General features: G+C 38.5%; 1 protein-coding gene across 6 annotated transcripts in view; it reads left to right on the top strand.

Moving 5' to 3' along the window:
* Bltp1 (bridge-like lipid transfer protein family member 1) overlaps positions 1-24,002 on the top strand; it is a 192,073-nt gene extending 168,071 nt beyond the window's left edge. For all 6 annotated transcript variants that reach the window (XM_076864403.1, XM_076864404.1, XM_076864405.1 and 3 more), the window contains 14 exons: positions 2,923-3,123; positions 3,864-4,043; positions 6,455-6,592; positions 7,317-7,574; positions 8,477-8,627; positions 9,007-9,164; positions 9,292-9,484; positions 9,903-10,120; positions 14,096-14,347; positions 15,417-15,620; positions 17,644-17,838; positions 18,254-18,388; positions 20,694-20,856; positions 23,341-24,002. In XM_076864403.1, coding sequence (XP_076720518.1) covers positions 2,923-3,123; positions 3,864-4,043; positions 6,455-6,592; positions 7,317-7,574; positions 8,477-8,627; positions 9,007-9,164; positions 9,292-9,484; positions 9,903-10,120; positions 14,096-14,347; positions 15,417-15,620; positions 17,644-17,838; positions 18,254-18,388; positions 20,694-20,856; positions 23,341-23,557 — 2,663 coding nt within the window. In that variant the 3' untranslated portion in view covers positions 23,558-24,002. The remainder of the gene's footprint in view (positions 1-2,922; positions 3,124-3,863; positions 4,044-6,454; positions 6,593-7,316; positions 7,575-8,476; positions 8,628-9,006; positions 9,165-9,291; positions 9,485-9,902; positions 10,121-14,095; positions 14,348-15,416; positions 15,621-17,643; positions 17,839-18,253; positions 18,389-20,693; positions 20,857-23,340) is intronic.

Genomic DNA, 24,002 nt, shown 5'->3' with positions numbered 1-24,002 from the left:
TTTAAAATATGACTGATGATTTCCTGATGAGATAGATACACCTCAGTAAAATCTCAGTGCCATTTCTACCCTAAAAATTATGTAGTGGTCACAAATGTAAATGATAAAGAATTTACTGAACATTTTTAAAGCAAGAGACCAGACTGAATGAAAATTGATAGGAGAATTGAAATATTGTTTACACAGTGGTTCTTAATGGGGTCTGGGATGTTTGGCAGTGTGGGAGGCAATATGAATTTTCTTAGTTAGAGCCTTTGACTTGAAGCTAGTGGGGAAGTGGGGTGCTGCTTAAATGCCCTGTAGTGTCACCACAACTCCTCCCTCCCAGAGAGTTATCTGGTCTCAAATGTCAGCAATGCCAACATCGAGAAAGCATGCATTAGAGTAAAAAGTATAAAAACCTATTCTCCAGTTTTGAGAACCGCATGAAGACAGGGGAGAGGTGCCACGTCTAGCACGCTGTTAATTCAGAAACCCGAGGGGTGGTGGGGGATAAAGACAAGACAAACAGACACACCTAGGGAGAAAAAGCTGGGGCCAGGTGGGTGACCAAGCCCTGGTGAAGCTTGACTGACTCTGAGATAGCTCAGCACGTTTATTATATGGTTTCCTCATCCAAAGGTTAATTATTGGAAAGTTTCAGCAAAGCAGATAATCTGAAGGACGCAGGACTGGCAAGACATTAGGATCATCTTGTTTTGTTCAGAATCCTCTATCCCCTGGACAATGTGCTGAACTCAAGGCCTTGACTGATAGAGCCACACATCTTTGCATGTAGCCACCCCTGGGCACGTTGCCATAGCAACCGGAGCTTCTTGGCCTGCACCTTTGCACAAGTAGCTGCCAGTACAGATGCAGCCATGGGAGTCAGACAGGCCATGATTTATATCACCAAACTCCACAGAGAGGGAAGCAGCTTTCTGATTTTGAAAGAAAACAACAACAAACTGGGGGTCCTGTTTTTTGAGCAGTTATCTTAGATTCAGAACTTTACCCAAATAGTGTATCAAGCATCAATAGGAAAATGCTTTGTCTCTAGTATTTACCCACCATACTGGGGAAAGGGTTAAAACACATATTTGTTTTGCTGTGTGAATCTTTGAAAGTTTTTACAACAAATTAAGGAAACTAAACAGTTGATTTCCTAGAAGCAAGGTTTTTGCTATTTGGTCACCCATTAGGTTGAAATTCTTCTGCGGTTGTGAGATGTTACAGTGTTGGCTTTTTAAACCATATTTTCATAAATGTAATTACTCTTTATAAAATAATGGGGAAAACAGAAATATTACAAATGAAATGAAAGCAGGAAGTACCAGCCCTTGATCATAGGTTACCTGTGCCTCATCCACTCTCCCACACTGTTGGAAGGATGTTATCTTTTCTCTCAGGCAAAAGTGAGATATGGTTTCTTCTTCTACATTACTCTTTAAAATTTGAAATATCAGAGGCATTTTCCCCAAATACAAAACATTTGTCTCTAAAATAACTTTAATGGCTAGTTGATATCCCATAATTTTGATGATATGTTTGAGATTCCCTGGGTTTCTTGTTTTATTTGAATTTTAAAAATAATATTTAAATGAACATTTTTGCATACAAATATTTACAAACAAATTTTTAAAGGGGGAATTTCTGTGTTGGACAGTGTGAACATTTCTTAAGTGATAGGTTTTGCTGTCCAGTAAAACAGATGTGTGAGAATATCAAGCTCACTGTACTATTCCCAAAGCTTTTATCTTTAATCATTGTCAATGTGATGGAGTAAAATGGGATTTTTATTATATTAATTTGCATTGTATTGCTTTATTGGCCATGGGGGACGGGTTTGTAAAATGTGCCAGGTTATTTCTCTTAGAATGTTCACTTTTCTTCGTGACAATGTCATAAGCACTGAAATTATTACAGGAGTATTGTACAGACACACAGTGCCAAGAATGTATAGAGAAAGGACCATGACGCAACAACTCTGTTTATGCCTGCATTTTAGGTTGCTTTAGAAAATAACAAAAGTGAAATGCCACCCCTCATTTTATGAAAACATTCAGGAAGGAGTGATGATGAGAGTAAATTGTAGGTGTGATGAAATCCATTCCTTGAAAGGATCTTTACTGAATGTGTATGCAGGTCAGTGCTAGGAATTAGATGTACACACAGAACACAGCTAATTGAGATGGTCCTACTGAAGGGACAGATAAGAGCCAAGCACACAAGCTCATTTTAGGTGGAAATGTGAAGCAGGTATGATTCAGCCAAGCAGAAGGTTGGAGGACTGAGCTCTGCAGGTGGAGAGTTACTAGTCCATGATGCAGGAAGGACCTTTGGCAACTTTGGAAAATTGGAAGGAACTTTGAAAAGTCAGAAGGAAGTCTGGTCTGGAGGTGGATTTTGGAGTCATCAACCAAATCATATGGTGTATTGTTTCATATTTTCATGTTTAGAGCATATTTGGAATTATCCTATCCTTCCTTGGCAAATGTCTAAGAGAAAGAGCTTTTTTATTTTCTACCTTTGCATGTCCTGTTCTTAGACCACTGTTAGCTACTAAAATGTGGACTCCAGCTATATGATATGGATTTTTTTCCCAGTTTGCTCTCCCTCTGTGCTTAAACTCAACTCTGGGGCTCTTTCGTTGCCTCTTTCCAGTGAGCTAAGAAATAGGAAACTGTGTAATCGTCCAGAAACACGTTAATTGTTGTTTTAAAGGTGAACAGAGTAACTAACCCACCTTGATTTACATTGTAAAGTCAAGGGAAAATATGTCTAAGTCCTCATTTTGTTTTAGGGATTTAAGTCTATTGATATATTAGCGTTTGAAGGTCTCCATTTTATTTTCCTGTCATGTTTGGTATCTTGAAAATAAATAAGTAGCTTTTTAAGATTGTTATGGCTTATAGACATTTTGGACTTTTCTGTTCACCTTAGGCTCATCAGGATTAGGCAGCCCTCTGGGCCGAAGTCGGCACAGCAGTAGTCAGTCAGATCTGACCGGCTCCAGCAGCAGTTCCTCTGGCTTGAGCTTCACTGCGTGCATGTCCGACTTCTCCCTGTACGTGTTCCATCCGTATGGAGCAGGGAAACAAAAAACTGCTGTTTCTGGCCTCACACCTGGATCAGGAGGATTAGGTAAACTATGCATGTTTGATCTTTTTCAAATTTGTAGCATCTTTTCAAAAGCTTTTTCAGGCTTTTCAAGTTTTCTTTTCATAAATCATAATAATGGATATAAACTAAGATCAGAAGTTTTTTATATTTTATCTATTTGATAATATTAATTTTGTCCCTATTTCACATCTTGTAGAAATATGAAATAAGGAATTCGAGTAAATTAACTATATGTGGATTTTAAATTGAAAATATTTTCTACATAGTATAGTAATCTACTCAGAAATTAGAGCTTACGTGTTATGTTTAAATCTTACCAAATCCACATTTGTATGGGAAACTCTATTCTTAATAAAGTAAAAATTTTAAGTACCTCGGTCATGTTTGTTATTTAAGATGAGAATTATTATTTAAGTCAATTATTTACTGAAATTAAATTTTAATGATATTTTCAAGTGCAGTCGAAACACTAAAAATGCATAAGATTTTGCTACGATTGCTTCACTTACATTTGGACAGATAATGAAGACACACATTCCATGTCAGTTCCAACTTTTGCCATTGAAGGAGGGGTTTTGAGAGTCCCTCATTCTGTGCGCCTGCTGGGAGGACACTGATGCTCATGAGATCCTCTGCCACAGCCACTAGCTCATCTAAGTGATTGGGGTTGATGGCATACTGCAGTGTGGGGGATCAGCTTCATCTAGCTGGATGACCTTGTGTGTATATAGGTGTTGGGTTTTTTTGTTGTTGTTTTTTAGGGAACGTGGATGAAGAGCCCACTTCAGTCACTGGTCGAAAAGACTCACTCAGTATAAACCTTGAATTTGTGAAAGTGAGTTTGTCTCGAATAAGGCGTTCAGGAGGTGCCTCATTTTTTGAAAGCCAATCTATAAGCAAGTCTACAAGCAAAATGGACACTACGCTAATAAATATATCTGGTATTCAGTTTTTTTAATTTTAATTAAGGTATTGTTTTCCAGAATTAATAATGATCTCTGCTTTCACCATTTAAATATGAAGCACGCTTAATAGCAAGCTTTAGTGTTAGGGCAGACTCAGGGGGAAATGGGTTCAGAGCCCAGTGCTGTCTTCAAGTGTATCAGTGCGGGCAGTATTGGCACTGTCTTTTTTAGTTAAAAAGACATTAGGCAAAGCCAAAATAGGCCTGATTAGATAACTGAAATGCTTCTTCACTTCCTCTCTACCATGAATTGGTAACATTTCTAACTTTTCATTTGTTCCTTGGATTTTCTAATTGTAAATGCTTAAAACATTTCTTTGGTATCAGGATCTCGACTTGGGAGCATGGGTGTTGCCAGCTTAGTCACTAGCTTTAGTATAGTACATGGGAGACCACTCATTTTCTTTACATTGTGACTTGAGAATTTTAAATTAAATGCATATGGAACATTTTGAAAAAATCAGAACACTGAGTGAAAACTGTGATTACTGATCTCAGTGTGATGTGTGCATGCGACCCAGTCTTCACTCAGCAAACACCAAGCCTGTGTTCCACAGCGTTTGTTGGCCAGGCACTCTGCTGGGCAGCTGGGGAGCAGGCATGAGTAGAGCAAGGTCTCATGCAGACAGACAGACAGCAGTGCAGGACAGTGATGCTATAGCAGAGGTGTGTACAAAGAGGAGGAAACAATAAATTCTCTTTTATGTGTGATTAACGGAGGCTTCACTAAGGAAATGATACTGGGGCATGACCTGGAAAATTGAGAAATGTTCTCAAAGGAAGCAACACAGTATTCAGTGTCACAGGAGAATCCGAATAGGATGCCTTTGGAGCATACTTTGTTTGCTGTGACTGAGGCACAGGGCAAACTCGGCATTTAAGGTCCAAAAGGAGAAAGGATTGGATAGAGATAGAATCAGTAATGTAGATCAAGATCAGAATTTGGAAGGTGATCATCAGGAATCAGGTTCTGATCCTGGCAGTGAGAAGACAAATGCCGCAGACTGGCTGGGCACAATTCAGGAGCCACTTGTCAAAAGAAACTAACTTTATTTTTAGAACCACACACGCCAAACAAAAAAGCTCCTCAGGAAAAAACCCTCAGAGCCCAACTGCCACCACCGGCTTCCCACCAGCCACACCCCCTAACCCAGCCTCTTCCTCCCACAATCCTCCTGCTCTTGAGGCCGATTGGCTGGGTCGCATGGGCGGAGCCAAAAAAGTCCCCCAATGAGCAGCTCCGTAGTCTGAAAGGGCAGGGAAACAGCCCAATGAGCATCACCGCAGAGGAGCCAATCAGCTAGATGTTGCTAGATGTTGCTGGGGCCACTGTGAGCCAATCATCAGCCGGCAGTCTGGAAGTATGCTGGGGCCCCTTCGGCTGTGGCTCTCAACAGACATTAGAGGCTTTTACAAAATGGGATGATCTTAGAGAGTTTTGTGGTAGCAAGAAAGACGGGAGGGGAAAGATGCTTGAGGCTATTGAATCTCACCAAGCAATAGTGAGTGGAAGCCTGAGTTGTGGCAGAGCGGAGAGCAGGGAATGGCTCAGGAGGATGCGGGAGAACCCTCAGCCTGAAGACAGGCTGCTAAGGAGCAGTGGAGGGGATGGGGAGCCTCAGGCTTTAAGCCCAGGTGATCAAAAAGAAATTGATCAGTGGTAGAGCACCTGCCTAGCACATATGATTCACTGGGTTCAATCCTCAGCACCACATAAGAATAAATAAATAAAATAAAGATACCGTGTCCATCTATAGCTAAAATATTTTTTAAAAGGGGTATTGATACCACTAACTTAGATTGAAATAAAATGGACAGAAAAGAAGGAATTCCTATGGGACATATAAGGGGCAGGGTTGGAGTGGCTGGGGCCAAGGCTGGCTCAGGGCCTTGTGGGCACATGTGTCCTGCAGAAGCTGCAGAAGGGGAAGAGGAACACGTACATTAGGAGTGGAGTGCTCAGAGAAGAACCCTCCAGAAGGAAATTAATGGTCCCTGCGCACAGCTCTTTAGGTTGCAGGTCCCTTTGAGGAAGGTAATATCCTAGCTCATCCTGTTGATACATTTTGCATATTTGAGATAAGTCCTATATTAAAGTGGAAAGCTGGCTGAGACTGTTTTCTGAGAACTTCAAGACAGTGATAATATAATCCAACTTGCTGTCACCTTAAAAGAGGAAGTGGAGCTAATAGTCCCATAATGCGTTATTTCTATAATTGGTGGAAGGATATAATAACTTGTTAAGCATAATATATAGCTTATTTTGATATTTCATAAATTGTGCCATTAAGCATAATTCATCTGTATGATATATCTGATACCCTCCATGTAAAAATATTCAAAGTCTTGGGAAACTGTAAGTTCTAACAACTTTTATTTATGTATTAGCTGTTTGTGATATAGGGTCTGCCTCCTTTAAATATGATATGCGCCGCCTCAGTGAAATTCTGGCATTTCCGAGAGCCTGGTATAGAAGAAGTATTGCAAGACGTCTGTTCCTTGGAGATCAAACAATAAATTTGCCAAGTAAGCTTGTTGTGTGGCTATAATTAGGTTGATTTTAATTTTGGTTATAATAGTAGTAAGACCCATCCTTGATGACAGAAACTTTGTCCTCCTTGATAAGTTGTACCATGTGATGCAGTCAGGCATTCGAAAACCATCTGTTGGGCCCTTCTAACATGTCAGGTACCAGGGGCACCATAGAATCAAACAGAAGTCTTGCCCTCTCAGATCACAGTGTAGCTGACATTTTATATTCTATAATAATTATGCTGTAATCATTATAAACTCTGGAAATGCAGAAATATATTTTTTAACTATCCAAATTAATTATGGTTATTTAAGGCATGGAAAACAAAAAAGTGTTGGGAACATGCTGCTGCTATGCCTTCGCTTGTCTCTTGTTCTAAGATAGTGTTGTAGGTTTTTGCTTAAGCAGATTTGTAGAAGTGTAGAATATGTTTAGCCTAATATAGTGGAAAATACAAGAAATGCTAGGACTGGGTCTATTTCCTCACCTGTATAATGGGCCCAGAAGACCTCTTTGCACTTTTCATAGAGTTATGTGAGAATTCAGTACTGTTTTTTGTTTTTTTACAAACTGTAAATTGCCATCTACTTGCCAAATGGGGAACTAGAAGGAATATGTAATGTGGCTAGAGATGGTGGATGAGTTAAGTTATTTGATAACATAGTAACTTTGCTCTGTTTCTTTTGTATTTGCTTTTGTTTTCCACTCTTGCACTAGCTTCTGGGCCTGGAACACCTGATTCCATTGAAGGCGTAAGCCAGCACCTTTCCCCGGAATCATCAAGAAAAGCTTACTGCAGGACGTGGGAACAGCCAAGCCAGTCAGCCTCCTTCACCCACATGCCTCAGTCACCTAATGTATTCAATGAGCATATGACGAACAGCGGCATGTCCCCAGGGACAACAGCACAGAGCCTGAAATCACCTGCTTCCATAAGGTCAAGAAGTGTGTCTGATTCTTCAGTTCCTCGAAGAGGTGACACTGCTCTCTTTATTACAGTAGCCCTCCAGTGTTCCCAGATAAAAATCTTAGTCATTCACAGACTCCTGCCCCAGTTGGTGGGGGATGCATTCTTGAGGCTTTTATGATAATAAGTTAGGGAGAAAAAATCCACAGAAACAAGAAATACCAAATACTTGAAATTTCTGCCAGCAGAAGAGATCAATAGATGGCTTGTAGCTCCTTAAGGAACTAGGAAGAGAGAACTATATTTGTGTGCTCCACATGGCACAGTTGTTTTCAGAAATACACCTATAGTCTCATAAAACTCCCAGAAGATGCTTGGATGTTAAAAGTTAATCCTTGTATTTGTTTAGTCATTCTTTCATTCAATCAGTACTTTTTAAAACTGTATGTACTGGGCTGTGCCCTTGTACTTGTACCTCAACATATAGAAATGGGAGATGCAGTTCTGTCACCAGGTCAGATGAGGTATGAGCAAGTGCAGTGTTTCTTTTACATACTGAGTTACTTTGAATGCAGAAGGCAGGTTCCCAGGCAGCCTCTGCATTTCAGAAGGGTCCCTGCTGTTGAGTCCTTTATTGGACAGCAGCATCGTAGGATTTTTCTCCTTGCTGAAGAAAGTCCGAGGGTGATGAGTGGTGTGTGCTCCTCTTCTGCACATAGCCACATTCCTGCTGTGAAGTGGGCCATAGAGTCCTGTAAGCTTCCAAGAAGCAAGGCTGCTGGGCTCGGTAAGCATTTCACAAACATGTTGTTACTTCAGAGGCAGTGTGACAGCTAATCCACATTAGGTTTCAGTATAGGAATGTCACATCTTTACCTTTGGATCATGGAGATGAGAATGGTTTCTGCTTTGTAATGGACTTGGCACATATGGGAGCGAACATGTATTTCATTTTTCTATCTTCATTCAGATTCACTTTCAAAAACATCAACTCCTGTTAACAAATCAAACAAAGCAGCAAGCCAGCAAGGGACCCCGTGGGAGACACTTGTCGTGTTTGCCATCAACTTGAAACAACTGAACGTGCAAATGAATATGAGTAACGTGATGGGAAATACCACGTAAGCTATCCAGAGAGAAACGCAGTCGTTGTCATTGTCCTCAGAGTAAAGCAGCTCCACCCTTTGTATAGTACTGAAGAGTTTGAGACAGTGCAGACACCAGCTAGAGATACAAATGCTTTCATCCTGAAAATGGCTTTATTGTAAGGATACCACAGTATAAAACAGCACAAAACCTGTTCCAAAAGGGGGCGGAAATTATAAGGAAAATAGAGTCAATTTCTATCTAGGAAGAAAGCTTCATCATCACTGTTACCAATAGTTTTTTAAGAACTGTTGTTTCATTGTCAAACTTAATCTTTTATTTATTAATCTGACTCCCTTTTTAATTCACCATATTGGCAACCATCTCTTTAACAATGCTTTTTCCTTTTTTCAGTTGGACAACTAGTGGTTTGAAGAGCCAAGGTCGTCTGTCAGTGGGAAGTAATCGCGATCGGGAGATCAGCATGTCTGTTGGGCTGGGGAGGTCACAGTTAGATTCTAAAGGAGGAGTAGTTGGAGGGACCATCGACGTCAATGCTTTGGAGATGGTTGGTATGTTGAAGTTTCTCGACTCATATGGCATACTTTTAAAAATTACATTGAAAAATGCTTTTTGAAAACTGATTTTTCTGTTTTCCCATAAATGTTTCTGTGGAAAGTAATTATGTTTTTATTTTAGCTCATATTTCTGAACACCCAAATCAGCAACCCAGTCACAAAATTCAGATTACCATGGGTTCCACTGAAGCTCGTGTTGACTACATGGGCTCAAGTATCCTCATGGGCATCTTCAGCAATGCTGACCTTAAGCTTCAAGATGAATGGAAAGTAAACTTATATAACACACTGGACTCAAGCATGACTGATAAAAGGTATGATGTTCTTTTTTTTTTATTTTTAAATACTAGGGATTGAACTCAGTGGTCTTTAACCACTGAGCCACATCCCCACCCCTTTTTATTTATTGAGGCAGGGTCTTGCTGAGCTGCTTAGAGTCTCTCTAAGTTACTGAGGCTGGCTTTGAACCTATTGTCCTCCTGCCTCAGCCTTGTGAGCTGCTGGGATTACAGGCATGCACCACCACACCCAGCTCTGAACACTTTTGTGACTGTTCTTAATGCATTTTTTTCACCCAGTGAGAAAAACACAGGCACTTCATTTGTTGTGCAGAATAGTTTTATATTATGCAACTAATACAAATGAAAAAGTTGGGTGGGAAAGATAATTCTTCATACATGTTTAAGTTATCTTCTGTGGGATATATGATAAAGATTATGTTTTATGTTCTAGTGAGATTTTTGTCCATGGAGATTTGAAATGGGATATTTTCCAAGTGATGATATCAAGATCAACAACACCAGACCTGATAAAAATAGGCATGAAGCTCCAGGAATTTTTCACACAACAGTTTGACACCAGCAAACGAGCTCTGTCTACTTGGGGACCAGTTCCTTATCTTCCACCAAAGACAGTGACTAACAACCTAGAGAAAAGTTCACAAGAACAATGTAAGAATTAGAATTAATTTTTTGTATATGCTTTATCTTTCACTAAATGTATTCTTTTTTTTTTCAATTTTTTTTTCTACTTTGTTATACATGACAGCAGGATGCCTTTCAATTCATGATACACAGTGGAGAACAACTTTCATTTCTTTGGTTGTATATGATGTAGAGTCGCACCACATGTGTAGTCATACATGTACCTAGGGTAATGATGTCCATCTCAGTCTACCATCTTTCCTGCCCCCATGCCCCTTCCCCCCATCCTCCCCTTTGCCCAGTTGAAGTTCCTCCATTCTTCTCATGCCTTCCCTCCACCCATTGTCAGTCAGCATCCACTTTTCAGAGAGAACATTCAGCCTTTTGTTTTTTGGGATTGGCTTACTTTGCTTGGCATGATATCCTCTAACTCCATCCACTTACCTGCAAATGTCATAATTTTATTCTCTTTTAATGCTGAATAATATTCCAATGTGTATATATACCACAGTTTCTTTATCTAGTTATCTATTGAAGGGCATCTAGGTTGGTTCCACAGTTTAGCTATTGTGAATTGAGCTGCTATAAACATTGATGTGGCTGCCTGACTGTAGTATGCTGATTTTAAGTCCTTTGGAGTGGGATAGCTGAATCAAATGGTGGTTCTATTCCCAGTTTTCTAAGGAATCTTCATACTGCTTTCCAGAGTGGTTGCTTTAATTTGCAGTGCCACCAGCAATGTATGAGTGTACCTTTTTCCCACATCAGTGATGAACCCTCTGAAAGAGAAATTAGAAAAACTACCTCATTCACAGTGGCCTCAAAGAAAATAAAATACTTGGGAATCAATCTAACAAAAGAGGTAAAAGGCCTACACAGTGGAAACTACAGAACACTAAAGAAACTGAAGAAGACCTTAGAAGATGGAAATATCTCCTATGTTCTTGGATAGGAAGAATCATTGTAGTCAAAATGGCCATCCTACCAAAAGCATTATATGGATTTAATGCAATTCCAATTAAAATTCCAACAACATTCCTCATAGAAGTAGAAAAAACAATCTACTTTCCAAATTTATTTGGAAAAACAAGAGACCCAGAATAGCCAAAGGAATCCTTAGCAAGAAGAGTGAAGCAGGAGGCATCACTATACCAGACCTTAAACTATACTACAGAGCTATAGTAATGAAAACAGCATGGTGTTGGCACCAAAACAGACCTGTAGACCAACGGTACAGAATAGAGGACACAGAGACAAACCCACATAAACACAGTTATCGTACCAGACAAACACACCAAAAACATACATTGTATTGTATTCTTAATTAAAGATAATAATAATGTATAAGCCATATTTAGGAAGTATCCTGAGGCTCTTTATCCCGTTTACTCAGAAAGAGACTGACTTCCTACCTGCCAGTGAGTGAGAGGCCACTTGGGAAGTCATTTGTCCTTATTGTCTCCTTTCCCTGCCACAGCTCATCTGCAGTCTTGCCCACCTCATGCCCCTAAGTATTGTTTATGACAATGTCATGCTCTGGTTTGGAACCCTGGCTATGCATTCAAAATAGCTGAGTTTGGATTTATTAACTGATATTAGATTAATATTTTTCACTCAGTAATTCAGTAATTGGCAAATATTTATTAAGCAAAAAACATGTGTTTAGGTACTGTTCTAGTCACAAGAGATCTAGTAGTAGGTACAATCCCTGCCCTCATGAAGCTTATATTGTAATAGGAGAGACAGACCATAAATAATTTGCTAATTAAATATATGAAATAATTTAAGGTAGAGAGAAGTGCTGAGAAAAGAACAAAGGGAAGAATATAGAAATAGAGTCTAAAATCATGGCATTTGCAGGTAAATAAGATGGAGTTAGAGAATATGATGCTAAGTGAAGTTAGCCAATCCCAAAAAACCAAAGGCTGAATGTTTTCTTTGATATGAGGAGGCTGACTCATAATGGCAATGGAGGGGCGGGGGAGCATGGGAGGAATGGAGGAGCTTTAGATAGGGCAAAGGGGAGGGAGGGGAAGGGAGGGGGCAAGGGGGTAGGAATGATGGTGGAATGAGATGGACATCATTACCCTAAGCACATGTATGAAGACACGAATGGTGGGGAAATACTTTGTATACAGTGACTTGAAAAACTGTGCTATGTTTAATATGAAATTAATTGCATTCTGCCATCATGTATAACAAATTAGAATAAATAATTTTTTTAAAAAAGAAAATGCTAAGATATAAGGATAGCTACTTTAGAATGGGCAATCAGGGAAGCCTGTTCTAAGTGAAATTTTGGTAGAAATGTGAATGAATGAGTGAAGCTGAGATCTGCAGGAAGAAAGTTCTGGGCACAGGGTTCATGGAGGGTCTAAAGCTCCTATCATCTGAGAACCATTAAGGCAGGCACTGTGGCAAGAGCCAGTGAGCAATGAGGAGAATGGTGAACATGAATTCAGAGGTATAGACCACAGACAGGATTGTCAGTCATTGGAAGATGTTGGAGTTTTGAACATAAGTATTTTCACTTCTTAAAATATGCCTTTAAAAGCATCATTCTGGCCATGTGTGGAGCAGTTGAGAGTGGCAGTAAGGAGAGGTTTCAGTAGTTACCATTGTTAGTGTGTACTCCCATTTCCACCCTAAGGCGGCCACTGCACGAGTCCAAGCAAGAGGTGATGGTGACTTTAACTGGGCTAACAGTGGTAAAAAGGGTGAATAGTAGTCAAAATAGGATAGCTTTTTAATAACTTTTTATCACAGAAGTATTACATTAGCATTGAAAAAATAAAACTGAAAACTACAATCAAAAAATGAAAACATTGCATCCCACACACAAATTGACTCTGTGAACAATTTAGAGCACACACTTGATTATTTTTCTGTGCATGTATGTACCTATGTATACATTTTACAAAAATGTCATTGTTTTATTACCCTTTCCTAATTAACAGTCTCCAACTTTCCATTTTGCTAATTATGTATGTCCCATGGCACATTCAAATTTCTGTGACTGATCTGAAAAAAAAAAAAAAATCCTTTCACAAGTGATCTGCCCAAGTGAGTATATCCAGTTCAAGATATGAGTTTGGATCTGGTTGTTCTCTTCCTTTACTCTCTTATTTAGTATGGTTGCTTTTTGTGAGACCCAGCTTGTTAAAGGGACCTGGCTACTTGTCCTACAGAATACCCTACTTCTAGATTTTTGTCAGTGTCTTCCTTTTGGTTGCATTCATATTGTCCTTTAATCCCTATACAAACTAGTGTTGATACCAGGCATTTACCAATTGGGGGATGTTCTATGACATGTCCTTGTTTTGAAAAATGATCATCATGTGTAGGCAATTATTTTAGATTAAAGAAAACAATACAGTACGTGATCCTTCATTAAATCCCATATGAAAGGTGTGGGGAACAAGCAAAAAGAACATCCTAGAATAAGTGGAAAATAGAAGTATGAATTTGGTGTCTGCTTTGTGCATCTCAGATTTTAATTTGCATCTAAAACTTTTACAATGCAGATCTGAAGCAGTAGGCATGAAATAGACTTGATAATCTGCATTTCTAATAAACTCCCAATGCTCCTACTCCTAGCCTCACTTCAAGCAGAGTAGGCAGGGTGAGGAAGAGTAAACAGCAGAACTGGACTCTCCACAGTCCTGCTTCTTCACTGAAGAGTCAAGGTGGAATACTGAGTTTATAGAATTATTTTAGTTGTGTGAGAATTTTGCAAAAGCACTTTGTAAATTGTGAATCATTATAGAAATCTGAGTTGTAATTACTGTTAGCAAGTTACTGCTTTCCTTGGTTCTGTCTGTCCTCATGTAGCATCTTTTCCCTGTCTCTTTTTAACTTTTGCTTAATGATGGCCCGGTGTTGTATCTTCATTCATTATCTGAGGCACTTTCATCTGTAGAAAGGGGCCACCTGCTGCCTGCCTGGTCCATTCAGGATGCTTATGAGGCAATTCAAGATCAATGTTTTTTGGTTTTGTTGCAGTGCTTGATGCAGCTCATCATCGACATTGGCCTGGAGTATTGAAGGTGGTGTCAGGATGCCACATATCCTTATTTCAGATCCCATTACCAGAAGATGGAATGCAGTTTGGAGGATCAATGAGCTTACATGGAAATCATATGACACTGGCTTGTTTTCATGGTCCAAATTTCCGTTCAAAATCCTGGGCCCTTTTTCATTTAGAAGAACCAAATATTGCTTTTTGGACTGAGGCTCAGAAAATCTGGGAAGATGGTAAACTGACATATACTTTGATATTTTTCTGTGCATCTGTATACCTGTGTATACTTTTCCAGACTATGATTTTCTGATATGATTATAAACAAACAAACCACTTTTCCATTCTCAAATCTTTTGTCTATTTTTTTATACTTCTGAAGTCCATCTCTGTGTGTTATCATGTACCTGGAATATTAAGGAGTTCATTGCCAGTGTATCAGTGAAGTCTGGAACATGTCAATGACATATTTCTGATCTTGCTATCTTACTGTTTCCTAAAGTTGGTGCTGCTGTGTATGGCCTTAGTCATGATAATAGGTATTATAAGTATTCCTATTAAAACAAGATCAGTGTTAGTGCACGCCTGTAATCCCAGCAGCTTGGGAGGCCGAGACAAGAGGATCGTGAGTTCAGAGCCAGCCTTAGCAAAAATGAGGTGCTAAGCAACTCAGTGAGACCCTGTCTCTAAATAAAATACAAAATAGGGGTGGGGATGTGGCTCAGTGGCAAAGTGCCCCTGAGTTCAATCCCTAGTAACCCCCTGCAAAAAAAAAAAAAAAAAAAAAAAAAAAATCAAGCATAGTAAGATGAAGGAATTCTTGGCCATTAAAGACTATATTTTAAAATTTGCAGGGAAGGCTGTGCTTTTACCTCTCTAATTACAGTGATAAACCCCGTTCTTTTGGACTTTGATTTTTTTCTACTCAGTGGTTCTTAATGATGAAGGATGTAGGGGGGAAAAATGGTTGATGCTCTTCATCTCACTAGGAATAAATCTAGTTGCAACTAAAAGAATTATTCGTGTTTTTTCCCATTTATTCTTCATTTTATGGCCTTCCCTGTCTACATATGATTTTAAGTTTGTTGCTCTGAGGCCACAAGATAGCAAGGCCACTATTTCTTGAATCTAATATAGTTTGTTATTTTTAAAAAGTTACCCTTTGGGGCTGGGGTTGTAGCTCAGTGGTAGATTGCTTGCCTAGCATGTGTGAGTCACTGGATTCAATTCTCAACATCACATATAAAAAAATAAAGGTCCATAAACAACTTTTTTTTTAAAAGTTACCTTTTTCTTTTGCTCTAGGTTCTAGTGATCATTCTACATATATTGTACAAACCTTGGATTTTCATCTCGGCCATAACACCATGGTTACCAAACCATGTGGTGCCTTGGAAAGTCCTATGGCAACAATAACCAAGATCACACGGCGTCGCCATGAAAATCCACCCCATGGAGTAGCAAGTGTGAAAGAATGGTTCAATTATGTTACAGCCACCAGGAATGAAGGTGAACAGCTTATCTTGGAGAGGGATTTCTTTTGTTTTTTCCTTCTGGGGTTTGGTTGACTGTGTTTAGAATCTTAAGAAAGTGAAGCTCTCATTTCTTTACACAGTTCTCACTTTTTATTCATGTCAACATGGTGACTGGTACATGAACCTCTGACCTGGTAGTGTAACATTTCATGGGCTCAAATTATTTTATGATTCTTGTTTATCTTTTGGGGAAAAAAAAAAAAAAAAAAAAGAAGGTTCATTGCTTTGCTAGCAAAGGAGAAAGCCAGGGGACTCCTGTCCCAAAGGCTGTGATTCTGCTCATCAGCAGGAACTTTTAAAAGAGGCTTTTAAAAAGCTGATTCAAAGGCTGCATTCCATGTGTGCTCTGTCGGGAGTTGTAATTCACTTGTTAATTTGGGAGACAGTCATTTCTGAGATCTTCTAGTGCCATCTCCAAAGTGTGGATTATTTCATTCTTATGGTGTGTGTGTACTCTGTCTAATGGAAGAAGATAATCCTATTTCCCCTGAGATTAGGAAGGGAGAGACTAGGGAGGAGTAGAAAGAGAGGAAAAGAAGGAAATGTCCATTTTAAAAATAAACTGCAGTGGCAGAGCAGCCAGGGTTATATTTGAAGCATGAAATGGACTCTGTTACACTTCCCCACTGTCAATTTCTGCACTCCATTTCTGTGGAAAACTGGGTGACAACATCTCCAAAGTGCTCCCTGCTGAAAGAAGGCAAAGTCTGGGGCTGTGACCCAGAGTCCTTGTTCTCTGTCAGGTGGGGCATGGACAGTTAAGGGCATTCAGCACCAGAGCAGCCCACAGGGACATCAAATTATTTTAAATGTAACTGAAAACACTCAAAATAAGATTGGCTTTAAACAAATAAAATGAAGTTTATTATATTGGGAGATATTTTTGGAAAGTAATATTGAAATATATTTTGTATTTACACTAAAAATTGGAGATTTGGGAAATGATGATTAAGTAACAAAATGTCACAAACTCAGGTTCTACATAGCTAGAACAAAACAGAAGTTAGTGTAATATTCCTCTTAAGTCATAAGTTTTGTTTACTTACTTACTGGTACCAGGGATTGAGCCCAGAACACTTTCCCAAATTGGCTGAGGCCACTGAGTTGCTGGGATTGCAGGCCTGTACCGCCAGCTAAGTCTCAAGTTTGAAGAGGTGCTTGTAGTGAGAGGTTTCTGTTTTGTTTTGTTTCCCCATTTGATTAGATATGCTAGTCCTGTGGTAACATGGTCAGGTAGCTCTTCCTTTATGGTTGTTTTGGGGTTTTTGTTTACCACATTCTTTTTATCAATCATCTGATATATTGGAAAACTGAATAGATTGAAAACACTGAGGCCTGAAGGTTTGACTTAAATTTGACTTGGATCCCATGGGGAATAGATATCATGAAATAGGTGACCCTAGGGATTAAATAGAAACTGTTACAAAATCAAAATACAAAGGAAGGTGAAAAAGTAAATTAGAAGATTATGTCTGTGTTTACTATCCTACCTTCCAAAGGAATGGGATTCTTTTCAACTGGGATATTCCATGGCCCTGTTAGCGTACTGAATTGATATCTACCTAGAAAAATACTTTTATAAATAAGACAGCAGTAGTATAATCATAGCACATGTATGTGCTATTATTAGGTACTAGAACTTGTACCTAATTTCAAGGTCAGGATCATATTTAGTCCTGAATTCTGAAGTAATGCATCTGTGGAGACTTTGGACTTAATGAAATTCAAGTTCAGACATGTGAAATTCAGTTGAAAATAATATTCATTTTAAAGTTTGAGAAACCAAAATATATTAGGTTTTTTCAGAATCACGTTACAAAGCTTTGGTCTTGACAAGTGATACACACACACACACACACACACACATGGCTGCATTTTTAAACTTGATTCTTGCAGCTTTTGAAATGATTGACATTCTGTGTATTCTAGTCTCTTAAAAGCCAGAGGCTATTCAGTGCCCGTTAGTTTGACTTTTTATCCTTATGTTCTGCACATAGAACTAAACTTGCTCCGCAACGTTGATGCTAATAACACAGAGAATAGCACTACTGTGAAGAATTCCAGTTTGTTGAGTGGATTCAGAGGAGGTTCTAGCTACAACCATGAAACAGAGACTATCTTTGCACTACCAAGGATGCAGCTTGACTTTAAGTCCATCCATGTTCAAGAACCACAAGAACCTTCATTACAAGGTAAGTGGAGGAAAAAATGTTCAGTTTTTAAGGTTACTAAGAAAATCCTGAAGAAACAAGCTGTTTTCTAACAGATTATTTGGTAATATTAGCAGAATTTTAATGAAATTGATTTTATAAGTCACATTCATTGATATTCTTACCATAATATGTCCTCTGACAAATATTTAGCCTGTTTGTGCCTGTTTCTCCCAAGTGAAATGGGGAATAATAATTGGACTTCATTACCAGGCTTGTGAGAACATGCTTGATAGATCGCCACCCTTCTGTTGATCACATGCAGATTTGCAGATTGCTTGTGATATGTAGTTGCATTTCAAGTGGGCACGTGCAGGTGCACTGCTTGCCTCATTATTAAAGGGAAGAGGACTCATGTCACCAAGACTTTCACTGTAACAGAACTTCACCATTGCAGATGCCAGCCTAAAGCCAAAGGTGGAATGCAGCGTGGTGACAGAATTCACAGACCACATCTGTGTGACCATGGATGCTGAGCTCATCATGTTTCTCCATGATTTAGTGTCAGCCTATCTCAAAGAAAAAGAAAAAGGTGGGCCGCATGTTTTTTGTTTTTTTTTTTCTTTCAAGCTGCAGCAAAGGCAGCTATTGATGCCACTTAAATGGATTTTTATGGTCTAGTGCTAAAAGGGTGGACTATATCTCCTTCCCCAAATATCAGTAAACAGCATTAGCATGGCTGTCGTGCAGGCTTTAAGTACTTTTTCTAACTGCATGTTAGAAACTGATGTTTTAAACTTTGCAGTGTTTTCCTGAAAATTCTCTCATACATTTTCAGTTAGTCCTTGTAAGAGATTTCTGGAAAATAGGAAATATTGTAAGTTTAAGTAAAATGACTAAAAAGAAACAACTACATAATAAAATAGTATGTGTTATGTACGTAATTAGAAAAAAAAAAAACCACATTGAATTAGATTGATCTGTTTATTTTTATAAACAAATTATTTGGAACCAAATGGTGGTGGTGTTCTGTTTTCATTAACTTGCTAACATGGGCTTGTTCACTGGGAACTTGAAAGTTTGCTCATGAAGAAACTATAACAACCCTAAAATAAAATCTATGTGGAATTGGTATTATAGTACCTTGTAGTTGTTTAAAAAACAAGGTAGGAGCTGGGGATATTGATCAGTTGGTAGAGTGCTTGCCTCACATGCACACGGCCCTGGATTCAATCCCCAGCACCACAAAAAAAAAAAAAAAAAAAAGAGAGGCAATTTGAAATGTAATATGTAATGCTCTCCAAAATATGTAGTCATTTATTCATCCAATATTCATTGGACAATTGTTGCAGTTCAAATATGAATATATACAATAATAAAACAACAGCTTCTATCTTGGAATAAATGTAATTTGTTCAGATCACACTATAATGTTTCATTTTTTTCATGAAGAAATTATGCAAAATTTGTCCTACAGATATTTCAGGAATAAAAAGAACACATTGAAAGTGCACAGTTAACATAGCATAAATTGAATTGCTCTTTCATTACTATTCAGTCAAGATGTGCCAAAATTCAGTGAGAGAATAAAATCAATAAGGTGCTTGGAAGCAGTCTGTCAGACCTCAGTTGCAACTTCGAGTAAAATGACTGAAATCACAAAACAGGCAGCATTACATAAGCAGATCCAGTCTTCACATGCACCACCAATGTGCACCAATAACTGTTAATCCTTTTGTTTTTCCCTCTGATTTGGTATTTAAATTTTAGATAGAGTAAAACAGATTATAAAACTTGTGAAGTTCAGAATGCATTTCTAGTCTACCTGGATTTAAAAGCCTGCTAAACTTATGTCTCTCAGGTGCTATGTGAAGCCTTTTGGCATTTGATGAAATATTGTGTTGTTCTTAGACTGTCATCAACTATATTTCTAAAACAAAAATCCTTTTAACTTAAACTGTTGTAAAACATGATTTCAATGGGAATCAATTTACAAAACAGTATTATTATCTGTGGGGATTGCAATTATAAACATCTTTTAATACCTGTAAGTATAATTTTTTTTATTATAAACTAGAAGCAATTCATTTGGGCAAAACAAGCATAAACATTCCTGAGAAAACACTGAACAGTATGTAAGACTGGACCAGAAGAATCATCCTGGTTCTAGAACATAAAGATAAATTGTAATCCTATAACCACCAGCAATAATAAAAGCACAGGGATCAGACAGGCAGTAAGTAAAGACACCCACCCACGTTCTGGCATAGTGGGAAGGTCGTCCTACAGCTCATTCCCCACAGAAGTGTAACTGGGGCTGCATAATGCATATCAAATGACCTAACTAATCTTTTTTTATGTCATTTGTGTCTTGAAATTTGTGCTCCAATAAAAATGCTATATTTATTAAATAAGCTACCTGTCTTTAGATTTTAGATTGGCTATAATCTTTTATAAAACATTTCCTTGAGCATTCACTATAAAAAATAAAAAGACTACTTACATGAAAAGCTCCTAGGTTAGTACCACCACTGTTCAAATATACATGTAGCCATCAACATAAACTGTAGAATTATTGTGTGGTATGTGAATATCTCAAGCTGTAAAAAGCAGTCGTCCATCACCAGCCACCTTGAGGAAATCTGTAGCTACTAATCTGTGTGCCCTGTTCCTGCTGTCAAATAAACAGCTTCACCATGGGTATTGACATTTTCTTCCAAGAAGTACTTATAACTGGTCCTTGTTTATGATATACTTGAAATGCTACTTTTTAAGAAATGTGATTAAATGAGGTTTGTCAAGGTCATGCATACAAGCAGAGATGGAGCCAATTATTCTGTTCCTATGGGGATTTATGATTCGTAAGATGCATATATCAACCTATGATTTCATTACAGCCATCTTTCCGCCTCGGATTTTATCTACTCGACCAGGACAGAAAAGCCCAATTATTATGCATGATGATAGTTCTGACAAAGACCGAGAAGACAGCATCTCTTACACCACTGTGGACTGGAGAGATTTTATGTGCAACACATGGCATCTGGAACCCACTCTTAGGCAAGTAATGGGTGTGCATGTTTTACCCTTACCTAAGGCAACACTGCAAGGAAAAGGCTGACCATAGCATAGGTCAAACATGGTTACCAAAAAACATGGAGGGCTGGAGAGTAGCTCAGTAGGAGAGCGCTTGCCTCATGTGAAGCACTGGGTTCGATCCTCAGCACCACATAAACAAATAAAGGCATACTGTCCATCTGCAACTACACACACACACACACACACACACACACACACACTACATGGAGAAGTTGGTCACTGGTGATCTTCTACTTCTGATGGTGACTTCAGCACCTTGCTCCTGCTTTCCTAAGTGATTCTGTGTGAAGCATAGGCAGCAAACACTGAGGAAAGCTCATTGCTATCAGGTATGCTGGTGACATTTGGGAACATCTCCCACTATCACTGTTATATCTCAGTTTCTCAACCAGGATATTATTTTCAAGTGTTTCAGGTAGCTACAGATGCCGTCAAAGCATACATCATTAAGGAATCATTGCGATTTCCTACTGCACACATGTTGTAACAATGTAGTAGAACCCGGCGTCACAGTGTCCTGATTCGATATTAAACAGTATAAAACCATGGTCTAAAATGTTGAATTTAATGCTGTCAGATACAGGTTCCCTGACTTGACTCATATTGTCATGGTTCCAATTATATCAACTTGTTTTCATATCAAAATTTTAAAAGCAGTTTCTAGTTTTAATGATAATAGTCATATCACTACTGGTACTTGCTTTATGGGTTCACGTTCTCTCCTATTTTTTCCCTTTTCCTCCCATCTGCTTTGTTAACCAAATTATAACTATCCCCCCAGAAAAATATTCTAAAAAAATGATTTAGATTTTATGCAGTTATTATTCAGACATTTATGGCACAAAACAATTCCAAAATAACTAAATTATATTATATAATGGAATCTGTATAAGCAGAAACTGTTGACTTTGTGTGCTAATAAGTAATACACATTCAGAAAAATCTGTCATAACCAAAATAGCAGAACACTCTGATGGGAGAAACTAACATTGTCATTACTTGTGTTTTAGCCTTTTTGTCACTGTGACAGAACATCTAAGAAAAACAACCTAAAGGAGAAAAGATTTAATTTTGGCTCAGGTTCTCAGCATTTCAGTCCATGGTTAGCTGGCTGTTACCGGCTGATGCTGAGGCAGAACATGGCGAAAGGGTTGTACAGAGCAAAGCTTCCCCCCATGTCATTCGGGAAGCAGAGACAGACACTGCTGCACTGGGGACCAACCCTTTAAAACACGAGCCTTTGGGTAACATTCCAGATCCAAACTGTACATGCAGGAACAATACTGAAATTTTACAAAAGTCCTAGTACAAAAAACTATCTGAAAAATCTGGTTTTATTTGCAAGTCTAAATATATAATGTAATTGATAATTGACAGAGTGTATTTAAATAGATTATATTAATGAATTTTCAAGTCACTATAAAAATAGTTGCCATATTCTTTTTTAAACAAACTAACAATAATTAAGTAATTTTGTATAGTGGTATTGAACATGCTTAACAGCTCTGCTGTAAGCTCAGCATAGTAATGGAATGATCTAGGGACAAAAACCTATCCTCTCCTCTCTTTGTTCATTTCCTCTCTAACCTCAGCAGGGTGGTCACACTGGTTAAATGAGTTAATTAGCCCAAAATGCTTGTAACAGATCTTTGCTTGCTGTCCACCACTGGAGCTCAGGGCCAACTGAGATAGTGGGGGAGCATGGTTGGAAACAAAAGGGCAGTTGTGGTGCTGATGGAGCCGATAACAGTGGAAAGCCACTGCTGGATGTCTGCCAGCAAGTGGCTTTCTACTGCAGAGTCCAGGATGAACTTGCTTCCAAGGCTTCAGTGATGCAGAACTCCCCGGGTGGGATGGGGTAGGGGTACCTTGGATTTGTATAGTCAGCAGATCTATGTACTTACCTCACCAAGAAAGCACCCAACACCTGGGGCTAACCTGTCTATTAGGGGCTGTCCTTGAAAAACCTAGAACAGAGAGAAAATGACTAAAACCAGTGGTTTTCAAGAGAAAAGCAGGGAGGAGGGCACTGAACTGCACTATGCAGTTCCTTTGCAAGCTCTTTCAGTGAGTGTCTCACCACTCCGAGGCAACTATCATGTTCTCCACACAGTGGAGGGCAGTACCGGGCATGGGGAAACAGCTCTGCACATGGCACTCAGTAAGTTGTGCCTTTTTGCCTTGTCATCTACAAGCTTGTGAAATTTAACCCGAGGCACTTTTAAACATTTGAAATGACTGAGAACACAATTGTCTGCTATAGTAGGCAATCAAGGATTGTATACCTACGATATTTTCAAATATTAAAGTAAGTACAGGAATTATGGGCTCAACTATTCAAATGTCCTCAGTATATTAGGGGGGTCAGTGATGTTCTTGGACCTGCCATCAGGACTATGTTAGGGCATTTTACCTCTTAACAATTATCATTTATAATTATTTTAGATTAATTTCTTGGACTGGAAGAAAGATTGATCCAGTAGGTGTTGATTACATTCTTCAAAAATTGGGCTTTCATCATGCCAGGACAACCATTCCTAAATGGCTTCAGAGAGGAGTCATGGACCCACTGGACAAGGTTCTGTCTGTTCTTATCAAAAAGCTTGGCACTGCACTACAGGACGAAAAGGAAAAGAAAGGAAGAGACAAAGAAGAACACTAGGAGTGTAACTTGATCCATGAAAAGATTTGAGTGTGTCCATTAAGTTTTGCTACACTGGAGTGTTTTTTAATTTAAATTATAACTTTGAAATAATCCTAATTTTGTGGCCATTGTATTAAAAGTTTGCAAGTTAATGTTTATTCTAGTTCCACCATTCTGTGTACAGTGAAGTATTATTGCATGATAATGTAAATTTTGTGATGAACTAGATTAAAATAGATAAATTTAATCATTAGGAGTTATAATTGTATTATGTGCAATATGATTCCTGCATCCTTAAAATATTTGCAGAATAACTGTGAATTCTCTTATTATTGGCCATAACTTTTAGAAAAAAATTCTTGTTGATAATGTGATGGGAGGACATTAATTCCTTTTTCTTTTTTTAATGTAGACTTGTATAAATATCTATATGTATATAGTTTGAGTAATTGTGTTATGATGT

This window comes from Callospermophilus lateralis, chromosome 8 (assembly GCF_048772815.1).
Source record: "Callospermophilus lateralis isolate mCalLat2 chromosome 8, mCalLat2.hap1, whole genome shotgun sequence".
NCBI classification, from domain to species: domain Eukaryota; kingdom Metazoa; phylum Chordata; class Mammalia; order Rodentia; family Sciuridae; genus Callospermophilus; species Callospermophilus lateralis.
The sequence above is the reverse complement of the archived record's forward strand: the minus strand, read 5'-3'. Positions and strand labels throughout refer to the sequence as shown.